We start from the raw sequence: 24493 nt of genomic DNA on the forward strand, positions 1-24493 counted from the left end.
ATTATCTGAGTCTAGTCTCAGTCTTCTGTTCTCTGGGCTCAGCGAAGATGTGCTGCTTTTCATCTGGAGCGTAGCAGGCAATCTTTGTAGTGGCTAGATCAAAGAACTTTGGAGAACTTCAAATACAGCCAGAGTCAGAATAACATATATCCAACTGCTTTTGTTTCCTGCTCTCAGAGTTTTGGATGGCCAGCTGGGGTAAAAAGGTCAGTGCAGACTTTAGAAAATAAACTGAAATTAAAAATTCTCAACTGAGACTTTAACATGCAAAGAGTATATTTCTAATCATCTATATGGCAATGAGTCAGCTTTTCAAGGCCAACTGTGTCTATCAGCTCAAGTCAGGTTGTAGTTCAAGCGCTAAAACTCTTCACAAAAATGAAAATAATAAGACTTTTTTACTTGAACTGGCTGCTGGTTGAGTCATATTTAATTTTATTCTGAGAGAATATGCAAAACCTGCTATCAGACACTCAGATGAATTTTCCTTGCAACAAGTAAAACCAGGTGAATGTTTGCATTACTATAATCCCAGAAAAAGAAAACCACACACCTTATTAAGTAGATAGTACAGTGCCAAAAATTCTAATAAACAACATAGTTCGTAATTGAATTGTTGTGAATTGTCATATAAAAAAGAAGTGCCAGCTTACTCACCAGGGTAGTAAAAATATAATGGTAGTACTCTGTCATCATACCCATGGCCAGGGCCTACAGGGAGAAAAGAACAGTGGGCAGTAACTAAAAAATTGAAGATTAACAGCTTAACGAGCTTAATACTCTATTCCCTCACTCTTCATTTAGCTCTTATTTAACCTGTATAGTCACCCTGAAATATCTTTCCTGAGCAAGAAAGCAGCAGAGAGAAAAAAGGTTCCCCACTATAAAATATGATGGGTGGGTCTCATTTTGAAATGATATAATAATAATAGATTTATTGAATTATCATCAAACTGAAACTTAGATGTCATTATCACAAAAGAAGTACTGATCTAAAAAATGTGGGGGAAAAATGAAAATAGACATTTATGTTTAAAAACTGAATAAACAAATAAATCCAAGAATGAAAGCAGTGGAGCAACTTCTTACAAGAGCTAAAATGAGACATCTAAAGCTTCTTTGACTGTTTTGAAAATGATATTTGAATATCAGATTATTTTCACACAAAATGTGTTGTTTGTGCTCCGTGTCTGTGTGAATATTCAGACAAACTTTTCTTGTTATTGAGCACACCATTAGGAGTCTTCACTATCAAGAAAACACCATGTGTGGTCACATTGAATACGAGTTAGAGACGCAATTATCGGAGAACAATTTACACACAGAATTTAAGCCGGCAGTCTTTATGAGTTTGCTGAAATTGGAACTGAATTAAGCTGTTGATATACAGTATATGTTTTCATTGAGCCTACCAAGTATTCCCCATCAATAAATAATCATTCTTGTTGTTTCTCGTAGACACATGGCTGGATAGAGAATTTAAAACAGTGCAATACGCTTGTGAGAAGACTTCAGTTCAATAAGACCCCCACATTTCTCATGAATAATGTGCTTCAGTTAAATGAATTTAACATGCCTGTGAGCAGAATTAGAATTTCTAATTAAAAAACCTTTATTGTGCAATGGAGAGCATCCATTTTGACGGCTCAGTAGTAGAGATCTAATATTCTACTAAGAGATTAAAGATGCACGGGGCAAGACTGTATCTAAGTCATTTGCACCAGCGCTAAAAGAGAGAAAGTAATAAAGGCAACGAATATGAGATTTTTGTTTTAGTACATACAGTATACATATGGAATGAACTGTTAGTACTGAGTGTAAATTATGTAAATTTGGTGGCTGTAGTTAATTTACTTTTAATTAAATTCACAGAGCAATATGATAAATTGACTCATCTTATTCACAAATGTTCAGCTGCATCAGCTTCACTTCTGTAACTGTTTACATATCGAAATTAAAAGTGAATAGTTACCCAAGTTTGGTTTTTGAAACTAATGAACTATCATTGTTCATTAAGGTAGTTTCATACCTGTTTCAGTATCCAGGCAGCCATCTCGTGCCCACAATCGAAAATGACATGGAACTCCTTTGCCTTCTTCATTTCTTTCAGAAGTGGCTTGGCATCCTTGGTCTCTGTGGGCAGCTGTCGAATCTTCAAACGAATGTTGTATCGTGACGGTGCCTTGATCAGCTCCTGCAGTCGGATGAGACCTGCAGACAAAGATGATACATATAGCGTGAAAAAGGAATTTTAAAGATGCAGCAACATAGTGTGTTTGATCTGCCGCCATTTTGAACTATCTCTGGTTCTGAGGAGGCCATAAAACCAACTGCATTCAGGTTTTCTCAGCAGAAAAAGGCTCATATGCATGCCTTCCTAATCCACAGTCTATTGATCCTCCTACTCATACTTGGCAAGCAAAAAGACTGCTACAGATCTATCAAGAGAATTTAACACCAACCCAGCACATTGCACTCTTTTATACCAAAAGCACAAAATAGAAAGAACCTCAATCTGCACCCTCCTACAGAAACTTCCAATCCCACAGAAGCCTCCCAAATGTTGATTTGCTCTCTTCTTGCATGATACCATACAGTAGCATGGAATAGCTTCAATTTTATCCTGATGGAAAGTCGCAGTCAACCCTGCCTCTCCTGTATTCCTGTCTCTCTCTCTCACACACACACTTCAGATGTGTTCTGATGAGAGAGGCTCCGTTTGCCCAGCATGTACTTGCCCCTAGGGAGCCTCGCGCCGCCGTCACATATTGAGCTACAGTCTTCACCTTTCATTTCTCGACCACACGCTCAGGTAGAAAGCTCTCCGGGAGATACTGCAATGAGATTACAATGAGTTTCTCCCTCAGTAAAGAACCTCACAGTCCAGGGATGAAAGAGGCTGGATTGATGGGAGAGATGATTACTTGTCATGGATATAAAAATGGATGGGAGCAGCGAGGGTAGTTCAAGAGGGAACTGGAGAGAGATAGGATTTTTTTTCTGTTTCGTGGAACCACTTTAAGATAGCTCAGCCTATTTTTTATTTTGAAATGAAGTGCTGTGTGAGCAGTTTAATGGTCTTACTGTGAGTGGAGCTGAATCTCCCAGAGGCCTATAGAAAGATTGGTGTGAAATAGGAACATGCAGGTCTTGTTGTGAAAAGTACCATTGTAGAAGAGGAATACTGAACCTCCTAGAGCTTTCCTCAGGCAATCCCAATAGATCCCTACTCTAGGGCATGTCTCCGTCTCCCTGTTTTTGTTCATACTGACACTCTGGGAGGTGTTAAGCAAAAAAAAAAAATCTGTCAAGGGAACGCAGCGTTTGAGAAACACCGTCAGTGTAGATGTTTGTGGGCTCTGGTTAATGCCTTCAGACTTTCCCCCTGGATCTTCTAACGGCTGTGTGTGAATATTTTATCCCCTCCGATAGTTTTTCCTGCCAGCCGTCAGATAGGCTCCAATCAGTAGCTCAGGGCCCTGGAGCATGAAGCTGTGTGATTACAGCCCGGGACCAGGTGGAAGCGGTGGGGAGAGGCTACGCAGCTATGCAGCTGTCACACTTTTCAGGGCGTCAGGTGTGTTACAGCAGACACGCTCCAGAGAGGAGGCCCAAGTCACTCCTATCTGACAGGTGGGGAGGGGGGGGCAAAGGTCACCTTTTGCCATCTCAGTGGGGTGCTTTGCTGCAGAATGACAGTGTTAACATACCAAGCTCCAAGGCAGTAAGTGTAAAGAGGTCAAGGAGATGAGTCAGAATAATGTGGAAAGTTGGACGAGTCATTGCGATATCATCCGAGGTTAATGTACGGGTGCCTTCATGCAGCAGGACTGGCTGTTTAGTAAGGCATAGGCAACAGATGTGAAAAGACTGGAGGATATCTGGAGGAAACAAGATAGCTGTAAAACTAATGGTTTAATAAACTTTAACTCTCTTCAGTCTCTGCCCCCCCCTTCCTTTTTGTTTGTCTGTTTTAATTAATTAATTAATTCGCTTATTTATTCGTCTCATACAAGTGGGTTGGTTACTCATCTCCCTTTGTGGAGCAGTGTGATTTTTTTTTGTTGGGAGGGAGGTGTGAAAACAACCTTAAAAAAGGCAGAAAGTATGGCTTTTTTTCCTTCTTTGATCTATTGAGATGCACAGTAATTTGAATATTATTATGTTCCTACACTAACTGTGATTCTCATTGTTAAACTGACAGTTTCCTCTTTTCATGTGCCATACTTCTTTAAAAAAAAAACAACTAATGGTTTAAAAACGCTATTAGATGATAAAAAGGAATAGAAAAAGGTTTAAATCTCTAGTAAGAGACATCATTTAAGATGTCAACTATGAGACAATATTCATTTGTGCAGAATGTGGAGTGAATTCATTATGCAACCTGTCGCAAATTTAAACCTCCTCTCATCTCTGTCTAATTTACTTACATTAAGTTGTCAACCACATCACGCCAAATAGCTCATAAATTGTGAATAAGCATTTGAATATTGTTATCTTCTCTGGAGTGATTACACTTTATCTCATAAAAATATCACTGCACTCCAGCTAAAATACGACTCGTCTTTTAAAATGCATATTATGAGCCACTTCACAAAGTCAAAGGATAGACAAAATGGCTCACAGACACATTTGATAGCCACCCTCAGAGATCAAGTGTCTCTGTGTGTTATTAATGGCTGTTGTCAGCCCCCACATACTACAATTCTGCATTGCATTAATCTGAAGAGACACTGGGTCATTCTGGGTAATGTGGTTCTCTTTTTTTTCTATGCTGCTGCTCACTCTCCTGAAAGACTGACACAGGCAGCACCTGGAGGACTGAGGCAGAACAGTAAGCTATTGATTTCTGAATTAACTTGACAGGTTACAAAGCACTCACTGAACTCTGAGCAGCAGTGCTGCTTTTTGTAGTTCACCTGGTACCTCTTTTTTTCTGAATATCTTTTTTTCTGGATATTTCAGAGTGTAAGTGCTGCTGTTTTAACCATCATCACAGTCAATGTCAACGACACAGACACACCCCTGTACTGTAAGAAGAAAAAGACAGACACCAACTGTACCTGTACCTGTGCTGTCGTCATAGACCACAGTGACGGTTCTCCACTTAAAGAAGTGCACCAGGTCGAGGATGGCTCTACTGAGGGAGGAGAAGTCGGGGTACAGGCTGACATAGTACGAGTCCCTGTTGTCTGACACTTGATGCTTCCACTTGGTCTGGATGTGGGGCACTCCCAAAGCATTGCAGATGGACTGGACTGCGTTGGCCGACGAGCTGTGTGAGGGGCCAAAAATGGCCGCCACCCCGAGGGAAAGCTGATCACATGCTGGTGGTATAGCAAGCAGAGAAAGTGATAAGTCAGTTTATTGTTTCAATAACAGGTTTCAAAATCTTTACTCTTACTGTATGTATAAATGGAATTAGCTCCCTGTTGCACGGACCCTGTAAAATAATTTAATCATTAATCATTTAAAATGAATTTTAACAATTGAATTTCATGTTGCTGTAAGACTTTATTCTTTATACTTTGTCTTTTGTACCGGTTTCTTTAAGTGTCTGCAATTTCATTCCTTATTGTTCTGAGTTCTGTTTTGGAGAGAATGACCATAAATTCAACCTTCACTGTGACCTTGAAAAGATCACTAAATTTGAAGAGCCCTGTTAGCCGCGCCGTTGCTGCCCAGCTACAAATCTGTGACATCCCCGGTTTGAATCTGGCAAGGGACCTTTGTTGCATGTTCTACCCATTTCTGTCTCCCCTTGTTTTCTGTCAGCCTCTTTGTGAGTAACTGTCCACTAAAAGCAAAAGTGCTTAAATAAACATAATCTTAAAAAAGAACATTCAATTGATTTCATGATTGTCTACAATGGTTTTCTATGATTGTCTGAAATCTTTGGTACATTTCAATTACCTTTGAGCTGTTACACCAAACATTAAAAAACAAAAATTTCAATTTAGCATATTTGTATTATTTCTTTTGGACATATTTTTTCCCTGAAAATATATATATGTAAATAGCGTACAGAGGGGAAGATATACAAATAGAGCCTCTGTGTTGTTGTGAGAACTCCAGAAAGCCACTGAGGTAATAGAGAGGACTTTACTATTATTATTTTTATTTCTAAATATCTCGTTATTTATTGTATTGAGACATTTGTTTTTACTGTACTTTCACTTTTGTATTTTCAGTTTTACATTACTGTTACATAAAAGCTATTTACTGTGAACAGGGGGCATGCCAGAGAGGTGAACAATGACAGTGAGAAACCTCTGAATAAACTTGGAACTGGTGTTTGTACAGCATTAAATTATTATTTGGCTGTAATGGATATTTAACTTAATTATAAGGTGTTATTATGTGTAAGTCTCAATGATAAATAAAGAAACATTACTTTAGTATTTTCTCTCTGCTCTTTACACATTTTGCTGCCTTGACATAAGCTGTGATAATATGTCATTTTGGTGGCAGTGATGCACTCGATAATGAAGTTATTTACTTTTGTATTAAACACAAAAAGACACAGCAGTTTGCTGGACAAATGAAGTGTTAAGTGCTGCTCAGTATATAATGATGAGGTGATTGCTCTTAGTGTTTTGAGAACTGCTACTACAATTTAGAAAATTTGCTTACGCAACTGGGCAAAACTAATTTCTTGATAATTTCCTGGGAGCCATATGAGAAAACCATTTTACTTCTTTGTTTTAACCAAATATATTTGATCTAGATAGTTAAATACAATTTTACCTAGGCCTAATTGTGATTAACTAATTAACAAGGTACTGTTAAACGTTCCTCAATACATCCTGACTCACCTTTCCTGGAGGCCTCAAAGCTGTCGAAGATGTTTATTCTCTGGATGTCATAGGTCAGTGTGGTGTTAGGGAGCAAGGTGCGGTTCCTGTTGATTGTGTTCAAAGCAAATTTAAAGGCTAGTTCCTCTGCTCCGGAGGGGCCGCTCTCAATGGATTCAAATATTCCTCCTGGGGATTGAGAAGAGAAAAAAAATCAGCAAAGAATAAGAGGTGTTAATAGCCACTTCCCTCTCATGTAATTGCAATAGATCCCTTAACACAAGTGACATTCAAGTAAATGATCAATATGATGCAGGCAATTACAACCCAAGTGGTGTAATCATTTTTAACACTCCAGTATTTGTACTCTCATATCATTTATTCTATTATGTTTACTGCTTTATTCAGCTCAGTCAGACACTGACAAGAAACAGATCTAAATTCTGGATTAGGCATTTGGATCTCAGTTAATTTGAATTCCGTGGCAGCTGTCGGTCATCACCATTGGTCAGTGTGACCTATAACTCTCCATGACATCACTAGGTCAATAAAACGGTCATCTTACTTCTGTTTCTTTCTCCTTCTCCTCAGTGCTATTGCAGGGGCAGTAGCAACTCTCTACTCTGCCCACGCTCTAACATGCAGCACCTGCTACTGCAGCCTGCAGCTCTCTGAACCCATGCAGCCTGCACAAAGCAGACACACCAAGCTCCCTTCTTAATGCCAGACTCAAAAGCTTGCCTGATTCAACTTCATTTAGTTACAGTGGCTAAGACACAGGTGCAGCATAGCCAGCACAACTGATCACCTCGGCCACAAAGCTGAGATAGCGCTGAGCTAACTCTAGGTCACTGATTTTATTGAGATGGCAAAACTATCTCAACACACCAAAAGCAAGGAAAGATAGACACGGAAATTCAAAAACATATAGTCACCAGCCAGCAACACAAAGCAGAAGACCTTAACTGGAGGCAAAAGAAAAATACTTCCACACTGGACAAAACATACAACAGATGGTTAAAGAAACTGTCAGACAGGAAACTCACCCTTCCAAAGCAAGATGTCTAAACCAAAGGATTACACTTTGCCATCACACCACAGTACATAGCAATCACCCAAAAAACTAATCACAGCAACAGAACCAGACTTTGTTAACAAGGTTTCAAGGATTGAAACTGGAACCAGATGAAACCACGGTGTCTTATGATGTGACCTCATAGTTTACATGCTTTCCATCTATGGAGGTGGTGGGAACCATAAGGAAAGGACTGCAACATGACAACACCATTAACAATAACTTTTGTATATACCTGCTAATCTTTTTAATCTTGTACAAGAATACTGTCAACCTCTTTGCTGTAGAATTCCAAAATCCCTCAACTGTTATTAGATATTAATATGGTAATTTTGTTATTAAGTTAATTATTAATCAGAGTTCCAAATTGGTAGTTGAGTAGATTTAATGAGGCTGAATCAATGAATTGGCCATCCTTTATCTTTTTGAGAGTGGTGCCCTGAGGTTGATTTAATGTCAATTAAATCCTTTTACTTAATATAATTATTTCTGATAATTATTCATCATTTCTGAGTGAATCTAAATTCCACACAAAAATGGCACATGATCCCTGCCTGTGAAAAATAGTTAAGAATAGACATAATGTCAGTCAATACAGGATGTAAGAGGTTAAATGAGAGCATCATTCTGAAATTAGTACATTTTTCATTAGTAAATTAGTAAAATATTTAATACAATCACGAAAAACAACAGTTCATTTTGTTGGTGTTTATTGGTGGAGCATCCTTAACTTAAAACAGTTCCCTTCAGATTTGTCAATTATTTTGAGCTGAACAGAAAACGATTAAAGCTCCAGAAGGTCCATCAGCGCATTTCAGAATCCCAAACAAAGGAAGGTAACATTTGTTGTTGATGTTATTTGACATCATTTTACATACGACAAAAATGCATGTAAGTAAACCTGACTCCAACTTACACGGATGATAGAGAAGTACAGTGTTACTGCTCTTTTTTATGTGATTTGGGAACATTAACAAGACGTTTAACCTATAGGCCCGTCAATCAGGACATTTTTAATTTCGGTTGTAAATGTGGTCAGTGAAAATGATGATGGTATTTTCACACAGCCCTCATTAGGATGAAGTAAAGCCATAACGTGGGTGGTGCAATTCGCCAGAGTGTGCACCATATAAAAGTTTCACAAAGAATATTTCAATTAAAAAAGCAAAAACAGCTGTAGTCAAGCAACAACTTATAACTTGCAAAATAAAAACATATTTAAAAAAATAGAAGCAAACCCACGTTTCGAAAGCTACCGAACACCTTTGAGGATGGATTAAATCCTGAGAAAGCTTTACAGAAATCAAACTTAAAAGAGAATGGATGAGGGGGGAAAGATGAAAGGCGGTGGTGAGAGCAGCTCTGAGAACCACTCTCGAAGACAAGAGCAGAGTTCAGGAGTCCATCCACGGCTTCCGTCCTCTCAAGAGGACCGAGTCGGTTTGACGAAATCCAAACTGAAAAAAAAGTTTAAAGCCTGTTTATTGATTCAGTTACTGAGAGCGAGGGAAAGTGAAACTGAAAGAGGAAAAAAGAGGGAAAGAGAGAGAGGCATTTTTTTTTAAAGAGTGAGAGCTTCACAGTAATAGACATCGCAGCTATAAATAGTGACTGGCTGTGGAAGGGAGTGATCGAAAAAGCAGTAGGGCAAAGAAGATATCATTAACTTAGGGAAGTGAGCTTTATCACTGTCACCATTGGAAAGCCATGTGTTGTGCTTTCTTACTTTATTTTATGGTGTTTTCTTTTACCAGTAGAAACCTGAAGAAAGTGACTTTGAGAGGAAATGAGAGAAAAATGTTGCAGTGTAAGGTGCTACTTTAGCGCCAACTTAAAAACGCGCTATAGTGCTTTTTTTTGCTTCACTATGTCATTGAGTGAGCTATAGAAATTAGGTTTTCATGCGTCGGTCGCCCTGCTGAACAGCACTGTGATGTGAACATGTTGCTATTCATGGCATTTCATTTCACCGAAATGGCACATTAATCTTCAAAAGAACGAATACCCGAGAATCACCATTAAAGATGATAAGAATCATGTCAGTCCGACCTAATAGATAATTATTACACTATTGCCCTGAGGGAGCAGACTGAGCTCTGCTGGCCTGTCTGAAAATGAGCAAAAGTGTATTAAGTTATACTCATCAGATTTCTTTGGTACTCTGCATGGCTTGGACATGCTGGCTGAAAAGAAATCATATACTTTTGAGATCACAGAAGAGCAGAAACATTGAATTAAGTATTTCAAGGGAGATGTCAAACATTAAATTACATTGGAATATGATACAGTAGCACACAGAAAATTACATTGTTATCATTTTGCTTGGATGGTTTAAGAGGTAACATGTTATGTGAGTCCTTACATCTTGTTGTTTATGCTTAATGATGAATCTGGCATGAAGACATCCTCAAAACCTGATTTTGAGAAAACGGTGTCTTGTTTGTGGCGCGATGTAAATTTAGATTGCTTAAAGTCGAAAGCTCTGTCCTATATTATCTTTCTTTTTTGTCCTCCTCACACTACTTGCTGTTGTGGTCCAAGTGACTGCAGGTGTGTGAGTTACAGCTGAGATAATCAGTGTGTGTGTGTGTGTGTGAATTATAGAGCTGCCATGATTGGGACTGGTTTGAATTATGGTGCAAATGAAAGCTCTGAGTGAGTTATGAGCCGGATAATCACCCTGACGAGAAAACAGGCCTGCTGATCTGAGTGTCTGAATCTTTGTGTGTCTGTGTGTGTGTGCTTGAAAGAGAGGCAGACAGACTGAACAGAAAATGGAAATGAAAGTGTAGTGTAAGAGGGCGTCTCCTTTATGTAAATTTTACTCCCTTTTAATGTCACAGTTAATGAAGGACATTTTGGTATCTAGCATTAGAAAGGAACTTGGTCATTTGCTCATTTCTGACAGAAAGTTAATTTGCAATTAGTTCCTGTAAATACAAATCGTTCGACTCTGAAGGGCTCACATCACATACAATAGTAATGAATGAACCTTGAAATTTAAGTACATGTAATCAAAATGAGTATGAATTTGGTCAAATATGTTCTACTGTTTAGATGCAGCTCTGAACAAAGACTAAAACTAAACACCATATTTCTTTGACTTTCTACTGTGAGTACAAGCAGGGAGAATGTTTGTACTTCTAAAAGAAAGGGGCTACTTACTAAACTATGAATGAAGATACAATTAGCTCTCTCTACTCAAGGATACTCTTGCACAAAGGGAGATGGGAGTCAGATATGTTGCCATGGCGACTCATGCATCTATGCTATGGCTGAGAGGTCCGGGCAGTTTTGGAATCTGAGCAGCTGATTGGTGGAGGAGGGGCGTGACAGCGCAGACGGCCTGTCTCTGTGACTAATGACCAGCAGGGCAGCTGCAGGATGGCGATGGGCTTTGGGGCGGGTGCCATGGCAACCGTTGAGCAACCCCGTCATTAGGGCAAGTGGCACAGGTATGCACATGCAGTCACTCAGTTAGGCTATAAGGCCACACCTCAATGCCCTGGCCTGTTTATGTCTCCCTCCATCTTTCTTTCAGCCAGTGAGGATCAGTGCTCGGAACCGAATGGCAAGAAGCAAAAGTGATGGAAATCTTCCATATCCCTGAAATTCCCGATGGGCGCGCTCCCTGACATGTTTGGCAGTGAATGGGACATGATGCATGAAGGCCTGCAGAGAGTCGCCGCCCCTGGTCATTAATCTGAAGCTTCCCTTGCGGTAGACTGACCTTCCTACGCTGCACAAGGGCCAATTCTCTCTCTGAAGATCCCCAGAAATCTGACCAGGGCATGGGATACATCAACTGTGCAGGACATCGCCAGTGCTATGATATCACACAAACAAACTATTATAAAATTAGTCTATACAAAATTCATTCTTTTTCTCGGCTATTCTTCTTTTTTTAAAGGAAACCAGGTGCTGTCCAAATGTCTGAGGGTACCTCTTAATTCATCATACATCTCTTTAAAACATTTTGTTTGCTGAGTAGTGACATTTCTTCTTTATTCTTTTCTACTCTACATGTATGGGCAATATATATAGTGTTACCAGTGCATTGTTTGACCAGCTACATCTTCTATGGCCTTGGCTCATAGATAATATCTCTCAGGGTCTTGTTTTTGTAAGAGCAAGATAAGGAAAGCAATAAACATGGTTAATAGAGGTGCATTTTCTAAACAGATACTTGAAGGAGATCTGCATGGAGTCTAGTAAACTCATTTACTCAATTTAGCTTAAATCCAATTAGAGAGATAAGAGTAAAAGGGACAGGAGTAAAAGTAATTGTTTACTAGTATTAAAAAGGAATCTTTTAACAAGGGTTCCATTTATAAATCCTGAAATATCATATAATAGAATAGAAAACCCTGAATGTGATTTTAGGTTTCACAAAGAATGACAGATGAAAGCAATAAAAACTTAAAAAAGGATCCAAATCTTAAAGAAAATCACTTAAAAACCAAAATCAAAAAAGTGGAATAAAAAGTGCCTCAATCCAGTGAGTCAGTAATTAATCAATCACTCTGTTTGATTATGGAAACCGAACATGAAGCCATAAGAAAGCAGCTTATGTGAACAATAATTTAACTGTCGTCATCCGACTAAGTTGGTTGTTTGTTTTTCTCCAGAATACCATCAGCCTGTCACTCTAAAACCTCTTGACACTGGACAGGACTGTCACCTGCCACTGTTGGACACTAAGCCTCGAGCTGACTCACACACTTGAACATACACGTGCAAACACACACAATCACGCACTCTAAGGATTGAGCCTAAACAAACCTGTCAGGTAAGACACAACTGAGTCCAGGGGAAAAGGTGACTGATGTGAGAATTTAAAGCCCACGTCTGAGGCATTCAAAGCTACCTAAGTTCAGTTAAACTCAGGGTAATAATTAGCTCTACCAAAGATCAATCTTATCAATCTCCTATAATGAGCACACATACACACACACAGTCTTCAATTAGAAATGTGTTCCACAAACCTCGTCCCTGACCCAGCTCCAAGTGGGAAACCAGTGATCATATAACATGTATTAATTCTGAGCACTGGCAACAGATGTGCTAATTTGCCAGGCTCTCTCTATTCATAATAATGTGCCAGCTCCCTCCTCAAAATATGTGCTAATTTGCAAGGGCTCATTGTGGATGTGCTAAACTACCGACTGACATTTTGTGTGCTAATTTGTCAAGCAGGGACCCCTTTTGGTACTAATTGTGCCAAACTGTGAGTACACTTCCACAGGCCTTGAATTGCTGAAGTCCCAAATGACTTCTGACTGCTCGCAGTTTCCAACCTCTCCACCGCTCTCAAGTTGAGGATGCAACTGAAAGAGAAATACCAACAACTGTGAAAATGAGACGTGTGTGAGCGCACGCTCGCCCGAAAACAGATATTTCACAGAAATATCGGCCTGCTCTTTAGATTAGACAAGCTCCTTTAAGAAATATAGGAACACAGCTTGAGTCAAATGTGAATGGTGGTTGTGTATCATTAAACACACACACACACACACACACACACACACACACACACACACACACACACACACACACACACACACACACACACACACACACACACACACACGATACAGAGCAAGCTGTTCTGAGATTAAAAAAGCTACTTACAGAAACATGGAACACAACTAGAATTTACTATGCTGTGTATTTCACATTATTACCATATTTCTGTCTTGCAGTAACAGCTCACACATAAACATGTCAACATGTGTACAATCTGGGACACAATCCTGTTCTTGATTTCAACTACCCTGTTTAGACAAACATAGAAACACAGTAGGAAGTGAGTGCATGTTTCGTAGTGTCGGTACACACCCACACTCACAAACCTAAGAATGTTTTTGTTCTCTCGAAATTGTATAGCATTTTATTGCTGGAAAATCTTTCGTTAATGTTTCAGAACAAATCGATGCATGGTATATAGGTTAATTACTTTTTCAGAAATGCAATTTATGAGTAACTTATTTTCCATGCAAGTTGATATTTTTAGTTTGTGAAAATAAGGAGAAAAAAATAATTGTCATTAAATTATAAAGAGTAGGGGGGGCATGCATGCTAGAGCCCACTCACAGTCTCAGATCAAAATGTGTAATAGCTTCCACAGCACAAAAAGTTTCACAATAACAGCTCTAAAATTGTAAGACGCTTTTTTTTGGCCTAGCACCCATGTCAGATGATTGTCAACTGTTGGGGAGAAAATAGAAAGAAAAAAAAAGGTTGACATTCCTTTTATTCTCGGTGGAAAATTTCGTATTTTCAGATAGTTTTGGCAACAAGGACACTTTCTTGTTTTTCTGTTGAGAAATGTTAAAGATATCATTAAAAGAAAACCTTAACATGGTGACAGTGAAGAAAATACTTCCGGACAGGTCCTCCGGGCAGTTAACTGCAATGCTTCAAATTCTGGATTTCAGATTGAATTCATCCCTGTAGCGCTCTAAAATCTATGTTTTTTAATGACAGAATATCATCAAACAGTTAAATAAAATAAACACAAATAACATAACTACACAGCTCTGATAACTACACAGCACAAAGAAAATGATTCAAACATCGTGCAACCCTGTGCTTTCAGTGAAAGCAGTGTCCTTAGCAACCACCATAGCAACAATAGAAAGCCTGAAAAAATCTTAGTACTAATAATTGACAAACTGAACATTATATACATTCACTGAATGAAGATTAGGAAAATAAAGGGTTATCAAAATGTGTTTTAATGCTTAAACTATCCACTTTTTTTTGTTTTCGCAGAAACAAACTTGACATGGCCTGTCACATGACATGGATGCAATAGAAATAATTAAGCTAAGAAAAACAAAACAAAACAAAAATCTCACAATTTTAGAGCTGTAATTCTGAAACTAATATGGTCTGCGCTGTGGACTAATATTGCTATTACACATTTTGACGTGACACTGGGTTTCCATTCAACACAAATAGTGTACACCTGTTATTGGCAACTCCAAGAACAGTGGAACAACATGAAGACATTTTTAAGCTCCCTGCTTGCAAAGAGCAAAACTATATATGAAGCACACAAATCAACAACAACACACAGAGCAGAAGACTGACATTACAGTAACGGTAATATAACATGCAGAAAGGTGGCGACATGCTTTGAGCTCAGAGCTCTTCCTCCGGCAGCATTCAGTGCTGCCAGAGGAATAGCAGTCAAGCTTCAATAAATATTTTCACTCTTTGCAAGCAAAGACTTTTCAGTTGTCTTTATGTTGTTTCTCTGCGGGCCACTTTAGAAATCCCTTTCCCCTGTACTGTTTCTGACAGATACCAGAACTGAGAATACTGTTTTTATTTTTTAAGTGCATCCTCCCCACCTGCTCAAATATCCCTGGGTGTATCGTGCAATATTCAAGATATTACTACGGAAACAAGAGTCCCACAAATTACAAATTCTTTAAATTGGGGGAGAATGCGCCTTTTAGCATATTACACCTTGCCACAGTCATAGTTTGTCTTGGTTATAATGATGCATGACATTTAAATGCACTCAATAAATATCGTATTTTTAGGAGAAGCAACAATGCAGTGTCATTTATAACAAAGACCCACCCTGCACCTGATGTGTACTGTATATTGAAGCTGTGGCATGAAGGCGTCATCTTTCTCAGCAAAGAAAATATTAGTATTTGATTGATGCATTTTGCATTCCACATACTGTAGGTTTTATGAGCCTTGCACGTCCTGTCTGACTAAAGTACAAAAAAATGAGTATTCCCAATACCGCAGTCACAAGGTTATAAAGTTTGAGTAAATAATAAAAATCCCAAAACTGCAGTCAAGAGGTTTTTCTGCCAATACAGAAAATGTGTGATTTGGGTCTAATATACAGGCCATAGAGAGCAAGAGAGAAATGTTATTAACAGAATGCTTCCTAATGCTTCATGCCTCACCCGTCTTTGCCATTTCTCTTTCGGTGCCCCATCTTTTTCTTTCCTTTATCAAACGACCACACACACACACACACACACACACACACACACACACACACACACACCACCTTTCTCACTCGCTCTGACTAGAGTACGTCTCATGGTGGACTCGGCAGGTGACAGATGGCGACCTCACAGCACTGCTCACTGTAAACTGAGTTTTAATCAAGCCTAAGCACGTGTGAGAGATGCTAATTATCCACTGCAGGCTGAGAGAGGCAGGAGTCCAGTCTCCAGAACATTGGGACTATGCATGTGCATGTGCGTCTCTGTTTTATAATCACTTTCCCCAATTGCGATAAAAGCCATTAGGGCATTATTATCCATTTATGGTGCTGCTGCTGACAAGTATGAGGCATAATGGACTGGGTGTCTCCAGCATCCCTGGATACTCCAGCTTTCGAGCAGCACCAATCACCAAAAAAAATACAGATGAGAAGTTGACTTACAGTAATCTTGGAGTCTTAAAACAAACTCTCAGAAAGTTAAGCAGTGGGATTTCCAACTGTCTCTCAGCATCCATGCCAAAAAATGGGAAGCTAAGTGAATTCCATCTTCTAAAAAGGCTGTCAGGCAATTTTTGAGCACTTGCATTTTATCCATGAAACCATCACTCTTATCTGAAAGTAAACTCACATTACAACATCGCTAACACGCATTTAACATATATTATACGCATCCAGGGTCTTGGTACAGGGCTGAAAAGTTCCATTCATGTCGCAATTAGGTCACAGCAAATTATATGAGACTATCATTCTCTTTGCTCCCTTTGCTCTCATTCTAATTCTCGCTGTTCTCCGGCTCATCAAAACGCTCCTGTATAACACTCTTTCCATTGTCACTTTGCACCAAATAGCTGTAAAATTAGACTTTATTTCTTGTAGAAGTGCAGATGTTATCTCTCGTCAGAGCCAAAGGTCAAGAATTAATTCAGAAGGCAGCTCTGTTTAATTCTCACAGCTGGGTTTTTGTAGGGTGATGTGGGGGGAGGGAGGTGGAGAGGGTGGGCAGGATTATTAGGCAGGATAATTTACAGGATTTCAGTAATCTGAGATCTTCATAAATTTCGAGGTTTTTGCACATACAGTGATCATTTTTCATGATGACACTGAAGGTAATAAAGCTTGTGCAATAAAATTAGAAATATATACATCAGACAAGAGTAGACACTATGGAAAACAATTACTAGGAGAGTAGTTGCTAGTGGTTTGCAATACATTTGAACTAGAATTCTATATTACTGATGTCTATATTGTCTCATCAAAGCTATTTTCATCATAAAAAGAATATGGAGCGTATACAAGAGATGATATAAAGACATTTCTATCCTTTAGACAAAGGAGTATTGTCCACATACATCTGCACCATGTCTCATATACAGTATGTTAAACATATTTTAGAGTAAGTCATTGTAATAAAAACCTCAGGGCTCTGCAAGACTGGGGAAGTTGAATGGATATCTGAGACTGAAAAGGTATTCTTGGCTTTGAAATTCAAAAGCACAATAGGAAGTAGAGGTCTGGAATGTGTGCGTCAAATGAAGATTCATGCCTTTGTGTGCAAGGACACTGAGACCAGGGGAAGAGGGGAAGTAAGACGTGATGACAGCGTGAGAGAACAAAGTAGAGGGGAAGAACCAGGAGACAAGCTGAGAGCCATAGGGGGACAAAGACGGCATGGAGAGGACAGCAAAGGACAAAGGAGAAATGGGACACACACAAAAAAATGGAGGAAGGTGGAAAAAAAGAAAACAGGAAATGGACAAAAATCTCTATTGTCTTGTTCTAGATATTGTGTTGAGGCTAAATTGCACCTCACCGTCACATTGTCTCCTTACAGCCAGTCGGATGCGTCTAGAAAACAACAGGTGACGGCCAAGATGTCTAAAGTCGGAGTAAGCTGTAGGAAAATACGCAGATGGCAGATGGCTGTGCTGTCAGACAACCAAAACGAGGAGAGTTTGGAGATGGAGCCGAGGGAAGAGGAAGAGAGGGGTGGGGCATGAAAAAAATAGATGAGAGGGGGGAAATGGAGGGAGAAATGGAGAATAAAAGAGGTCACTGGAGGCAGATAAAAGACACTCAATTAAACGACTGAATGGATGGCCCATTAGACCTGAACGGACACCTGCATCCTCCCCCCCGCTCCCTCAGCCACAGGGCAGGAAAATGTCAGCTCTTGCTTTGGGTTCATCAGCCACCGCCATACACAGGCTTACCTGATAATCAGAGCCACAGGTACAAGTCAATATGCTACACTTTGCTGCAAAGGTGTGTCTATTTTCCTGGCTTGTTGTACATACACACGCAGGCGATTGCACAGATTTTCAGAGGCAAAGAGAGAGAGGGGAATGAAACAGACCTGCACACTGACTACAGAGAGGGAAAGAGCCAGAGGCTTGCTGATACAGAAAAATACTGCATAATAAAGTCCTTCTAATATGTGCAATCATTTTTTTCCCTCAATAAATAAGAAAAGATCTATTGAGGATGAATGTAAAAAGACAACTGAGGTGAAATTGGTGGAAAATCAAGAGCCATTTTAATATTTCCCCTGATCTGCAGTCTACTGTTTACTTCAGCATTTCTTACATTTATTTGCACCCCGCTGTGAAGGAAATTCAGTGTCTTTTGTCATGTCTAAAAAGCAATATGGGTATATCTCATTGGTAGCTGTGCAGGGGAAACAGAGACGATTGGCTTCATTATGTCTCCTCAAAATCCTCAAACAGATTGTGCAAGATGGGAAATCAATCCCAGACTGTTCCAGCCCACCGTAATGCTTTGTGCACGGGTATAAGGGTGGGATTGGTGGGGTCATATTAAACAAAATGGGGAAAGTGTGTCGTTTTGAGTGTGGCTGACTAACGACCGACCCCCGAGGAGGGTTACTGCAGCAAGAAGATGTAGGTTTTAGCATTAAAGCTTCGTTAAGATTAGATTATTTTAGTATCTTCAACTAAAGACCCTGACTAGCTGACTTTGGTGTTTATCTCTGGGCAGCAGCTGACACAAATGCACAGCTTCTTTTCTGGGCATATTTCTCTTCCTCTGCTTTCACAAATATCTTCAAAACAAAAAAAAAGATTGGATGGCTGGTTTAGAGAATGCCACACAAACACTTAAAAAAACCCTCTGAGGTACAAGTAAAAAAAACAGACAGAAAAATGAATTTAACATCGCAGGAGGAGATGTTTTGCATAGCCCCAATGGATCGTGGACAATAGAGTGTCATGCTGATTCAAAGAACATGACTTTAAGTAAGACTGCCTCACTACATCCCACAGAGACTATTTCCCCCTGTGTCCTTGGTTCACACAGAGAAATGTTCACACATCCAACAGGCTGTGCTTTCAATGGGAGCCGGAATTTTGCTTTCTCTCTTTCAGTCAGCCACTCCCCTCCTCCTCTTACTGCTTTATTCAGCTGGCTGGAGATGAAGGTGAATCACCATATCCTAACCTGACCAGTGCCTCACATCATAGCCAGCACAGCCAGAGGGCTTTCTGTAATCGATTGACTCCAATGTAGAGTGCTTTCATTTACGCTATATATGTCTTCAAATAAGTTTACTTGGTTGTGTGTGCTTGGAATTTAACATGTAATTGCTTCTGTTCACAGGGCATGTTGAGACACGGTTTTTAAATTATGGCTAACTACATGGTTGAAATTATACATGCATATTTACCACTGAAGCCCTATAGCAGCAAACACATCCAACAAAAAGGCAATCAGTGTCCCTCCTACATGTATTAATCACAGCACATACACAGCAAACATTTAGTCTGGCTCCCAATTAGCACTATCACTAACTTCCACAATAAACCTTTGTTTGTTTCCCTCTCTTAAGCAATCACCTCCAATAGTTAATTACCACAGTTGAGCTCCTCTAAAGTTAAAGGTCTTGAATGTTCCCTCCCACATTTGGTGCAAAGAATGATGCCATGTTGCAGTAAGGGGAAGGTCTTTTTTTCCTTCTTCTTCCTCATATCACTTGAGGATGGACGACTCAGGTTATACACAGCTACCACATCACATTAGGTGTAAATTAACTAGTCCCGCTGTGTCTGTCAGACTATAGAAGAAATGTGAGGAAAGAACTAATGTCTAGATCAAAAACCATATAGGCCTGATGAAGTCCCTGCAGTTTTTAGCTGTTTAAAGTCGTTATTAATTCACTGCGACATGCATTATTCATCCAGTCTCTTACACATCCTCCTTATAATACCTTATTTTCATTTGTTTGTTTGTCTTTTGTTTACATGTTTGCGTTCTCACAGATGGTAACCTGTGATTGATACACACAGGAAGGGGCCATCCGGGACTTGGCACTGGTTACGTGTTACGCTGCCAATTTCTTTCTTTTTTCTCCATTATTCCTCTTAGCAATACAAACATATTGATTTTTATTGATTCTTACCATGTTACACTGTAGTGGAAGTGGAGACAGCCAACTAGATAATGACATGAGAGGCTAATAAAAATACATATTTGGGTTAAGGCTTACAAATTGGTTCAAATTGGAAGTATATTTGTAGTTTTTCTCTGCTCTAAAAGCTATTTCATGCATATCTGTAGTAGTCCCAGGCACATTTTCAGCTTGCTAATATGATCCTGCTGACATTTATTCAGGGCTGCAGTGCACGACTCCTGGCCTCCCACTGTATTTCCACAGCACACTTCACTGTCCTCTCTGTCTCTCTTCACAGAAGCCATCACAAAACAGTAATAAAAGACCACAACTGAGAGTGGGCTGAGAGTGGACTGCTCTGAGGCAAACTAATCTATCTTTACTCTGTATCTGCGGGCCTCAACCAACACTCACTGTTTTTCTTCTCACACATGATACAGACTCACTCTCTCTCTCTCTCTCTCTCTCTCTCTCTCTAACAAACAGTCTTGTTTTTCTTACACCTCTCATTGGCTTCCAATTGTCCTCCATCTCACTCGGTAGGTCTGTGAGCAGGACAGCTCGGCATGATTTAGAAGATACAAAAACAAAACAAGAAGGAAAAAAGGAATCATTCCTTGTGAGCGATTTTCCGCTCTGACCTTCAGTCAGCTCTGAGCCAGACAACCAGGCAGCAAGACGTGCTGCAGCGTTCTTCTCAAGGGACAGTTTCACGGAACAATTGCACATATAACCCCTAACCCTGCGTATACCCAGGGAAATCCCTGAGTGACACTGACAAAGAGTGATGGGCTGTGAATAATGAAAGCCAATACATAAGTCAAGCCTTCCACGCGGCAGCAGAAGTACACTGGACGCGATGTCTTCGGTTTGATTCGCAAAAAAAAAAATAGACAGCATGTCAAAGAGGCAGTTATGCTAAAACTGGTTACCTCACCTTCAATGTAAGTAAAATCTTTCTGAATGCAGCCAGTAAATTGGCTAAATGCTGAAACAAGAAATCTAATTTGCCAGACAGATATTTTCCATTTTAAAATGCCAAGAAATCTGTACCCTGTATTAATCACCATTGAGCCTTTTGTAACTGAGGCATGACAGCAAGACCTTCAAAGACTCAGGACTGTAAACATGTTTTAGAAATCCATCTAGATATTTCCCTGCTTCAAGCCCATGTGTGGTGCTGCATGCTAATGTAAGACAGATCTCCTCTTTGTTCTTGAAACCCACGGTGGGTATTTTTAAACCATGGAAATCATTTGCCAGCAGAGGGGAGATAGTTTCATATTTCTATAAGCTATGGCAGGGCCAAGTGACACATGAATATTTTAAGCAGCTTTGTGCCTATTTAAATGTTTGCTGCAAAGTCACTGGCAGTGGGCCAGGGCGCAGGGTGTTATCCGTAATTCCTGCAATCCCAAACTAAACTCCGGCATGATGATAATTCAGGCTGGCGGAAAGCAAAAGCAAATAAAGTCAATTAACTACAAACTCCCCTTGAATTTGTTCCTCCTACCCTTGCTTGTTCTCGACAACCTTGTAATTTCACCACCATAACATAGCTGAGGGGATGAAAAGAGTGTTATGTATTATGAACGCAATAAAAAGGACCTTTATCCTGGCGCGGCATAATGGAAGGAGTTAGATAAACTCAATTTTCACGAGAGGGGATTGTGTCTTTCGCCAAAGTACAAGAAAAAAAGACTTGATTTCCGTTTTCCAAAATGAAAAAACAATGTTGTGTTTTAGTAATAAATATTCCCAGACACAGCTGTACGGGGAAAATATAAACATAAGCAGGAAATAAACTAACAAAATGAGCATCTCTGAGTCAACAATGCTTTCAGCAGCAGTTGACAGCCCAGGGACATACTGCTTCTGCCAACGCTGTTTGAAGATTGCCGTGATAATGTTGTCACTCATCCTCGCAGCCACACACCAACTATGGTCATCAGAATTAAAACACCATCTCAGTTTCTGTGTTGATTTTTCTTCTGTTTCATTTCTTGGTGAAGCGTTTTATGAATAACAAGCAGGTCTGTAAGTAAAACTCAATCAACTCTGATGGAATGGCAGATGTGATGACTCATTGCTTATATGACTGAACATTTGTTACGGGGAGAGCTAAATACTATTGTGTACATATAGAGCTCTTTCATTGGAATGAATTAAAATGAGCTCCTTTAATTTAAGCCTACCAGTTAGCTTCACATGGTGCTACAGCCTTAGTGTCGGCTTGAATTTCCACCTCACTGAATTCAAAGAAGACAAAAATGACAGCTGAGCAAACTGAACTTTTGCAATAGCAGGATCTAAAAATACAACTGCATTGAATTATTTGAGTCAAAAGGTCAGCTGATGTTTCTGGGTCGTCTTCTGACAGATATCCCTATAAAAATATTAACATCTTAAAGTGGCAGGGAAATTATTAGAATTGGATCAACCTTCCTTTTGCTTGCAAATCCAATATCATGTTTAATTTTCACAGTTGTATTTATAAAATTAAATTTCATGTTTAAAGTGGACATTTTGCAGCTCCTCCCTTTAACCTACACTGTATGGATGGAACTGGAAAGAAAAGTGAAACCTGAAATGACATTTTACGACCGTCAGCAGAATCAATACCTACAAAGTCTCACTGAATGCCCTCAAAAGGCAAGAGGGAATTAGATATAAAAAGAGAATCCTCTCTCACGCATATCTTATTAAACCTAGGAACTGCTTTGGGTCCATTTCAGTATCTTAGTAAGTGAATTACCTGTAAAAATTATAAACGAGGAACACCGAACACAATAATTCAGTCCTGTGTAGAAATTAGCTCAGCACATTTTGGTGCAGCTGGTAACAAGAACACCTCTTGTTATATTTTTTTCTGACACTTGTCGCTCCACATGGTGAGATTGAAGCTATGAATACAAAAGGCTGACTATACTTGGTGTTACAGAGCTTAAAGAGTGTGTGTGTGTGTGTGTGTGTGTGTGTGTGTGTGTGTGTGTGTGTGTGTGTGTGTGTGTGTGTGTGTGTGTGTGTGTGTGTGTGTAAAGGTCTCAGCCTGACAGGGGAAAAATAGTTGTACAATGTGAGCTGCCTGTCTGGGCAGAAGGGAACTTGGGGCAGGAAGGGAACAGACAGACCCAGGGGAGCTGACCTCCTCATTTAGACAGCCTCCTGCAGGAGCAGCTGGGATAATCTGCTGAGCAAGCACATCCTGCAGGACAGGAAATGCACTGGGAGAGGACCAATGGGTTCCAATGTCTCTCAAGGCAATTTTGTACATCTTATGTCTCTCTCACGGCACACGCACTCACACACACTGATTAGATTTTCTTTTCCTGGTAAAGTCACATAACTGTCTTCATCTAGCTTTCTGTTTTGGAATCTCAGCTGCTTTACATGCAAACACAGACAGATAAGCATATCATCTTTTAGCAAAGAGAACGTATTACACTTCACGAAATGTGGCCATTTTAGGACAGAAAGATGTGAAGCAGATACTGCTTGGCTGGCAGAGATACTACTGCACAAAAACAAAGAAACTAAAGCTATCAAACAGCGTATCTCAGCCTGTTACAAAACGAATGCACTGTGCTTTTTGTTCAGCAACAGGCACAGGCTGCGCTGTCAAAAAGCCGGATCGCTGTCCGCGGTGCTGGAGACGCGGTTCAGCGACTTGTTCAGGACCACGGACAGAGACCTGGCTGTATCACTGCCACCAGAGAACGGAAACAACAAATCATTAGAGATTTAGCTCAAAGCAAAAAGATCTCTGGCATGAATCACCTCTTGTTTCGCACGCTTATGTCTGTAATGCCACTGATGACAGATGCCTTGCAGATCAAGCATGTTATCATAGGCGAAATATTGGTATGGTGATGCACAGGCAACACAAGTGAGACAAAATCTAATCTATTGTCATTATATTCACAGAAAAAAACATATATACAACTATGCAGCATCCATGGAGACTTCCTTATAAGACATAGAGAATACTTCACAAATATGTTATCAATGATTACAATAGTCTCCCGGGCATTGAATCGTTATTTGCCTGCTTGGAAACTTTGGTGTCAAATGCGATTACGCAGGGACTTTGCCGTCCCATAGGGATTAGTGAATAGACGCCCAGCGTCTCACAGACAACGTGTGAGACGGGAAATCGCTCATCGGGCTGAGGATGCAGCAGGAAGACAAGCACATCCCGTTGCCATAGCGGCGGCTCTTGCGGACGCGGCCTGACTCTTAAA

The 24493-nt window shown here is 39.8% G+C and overlaps 1 protein-coding gene across 1 annotated transcript in view; it reads right to left on the reverse strand.

Annotated features, from left to right (window-relative positions):
- LOC133997954 (glutamate receptor ionotropic, kainate 2-like) overlaps positions 1-24493 on the reverse strand; it is a 61193-nt gene that overhangs the window by 35239 nt on the left and 1461 nt on the right. The window contains exons 2-5 of the mRNA XM_062437694.1: positions 6816-6983; positions 5070-5327; positions 2030-2211; positions 658-711 (exon numbers count right to left, since the gene is read on the reverse strand). Coding sequence (XP_062293678.1) covers positions 658-711; positions 2030-2211; positions 5070-5327; positions 6816-6983 — 662 coding nt within the window. The remainder of the gene's footprint in view (positions 1-657; positions 712-2029; positions 2212-5069; positions 5328-6815; positions 6984-24493) is intronic.

This window comes from Scomber scombrus, chromosome 17 (assembly GCF_963691925.1).
Source record: "Scomber scombrus chromosome 17, fScoSco1.1, whole genome shotgun sequence".
Classification (NCBI taxonomy): Eukaryota; Metazoa; Chordata; class Actinopteri; order Scombriformes; family Scombridae; genus Scomber; species Scomber scombrus.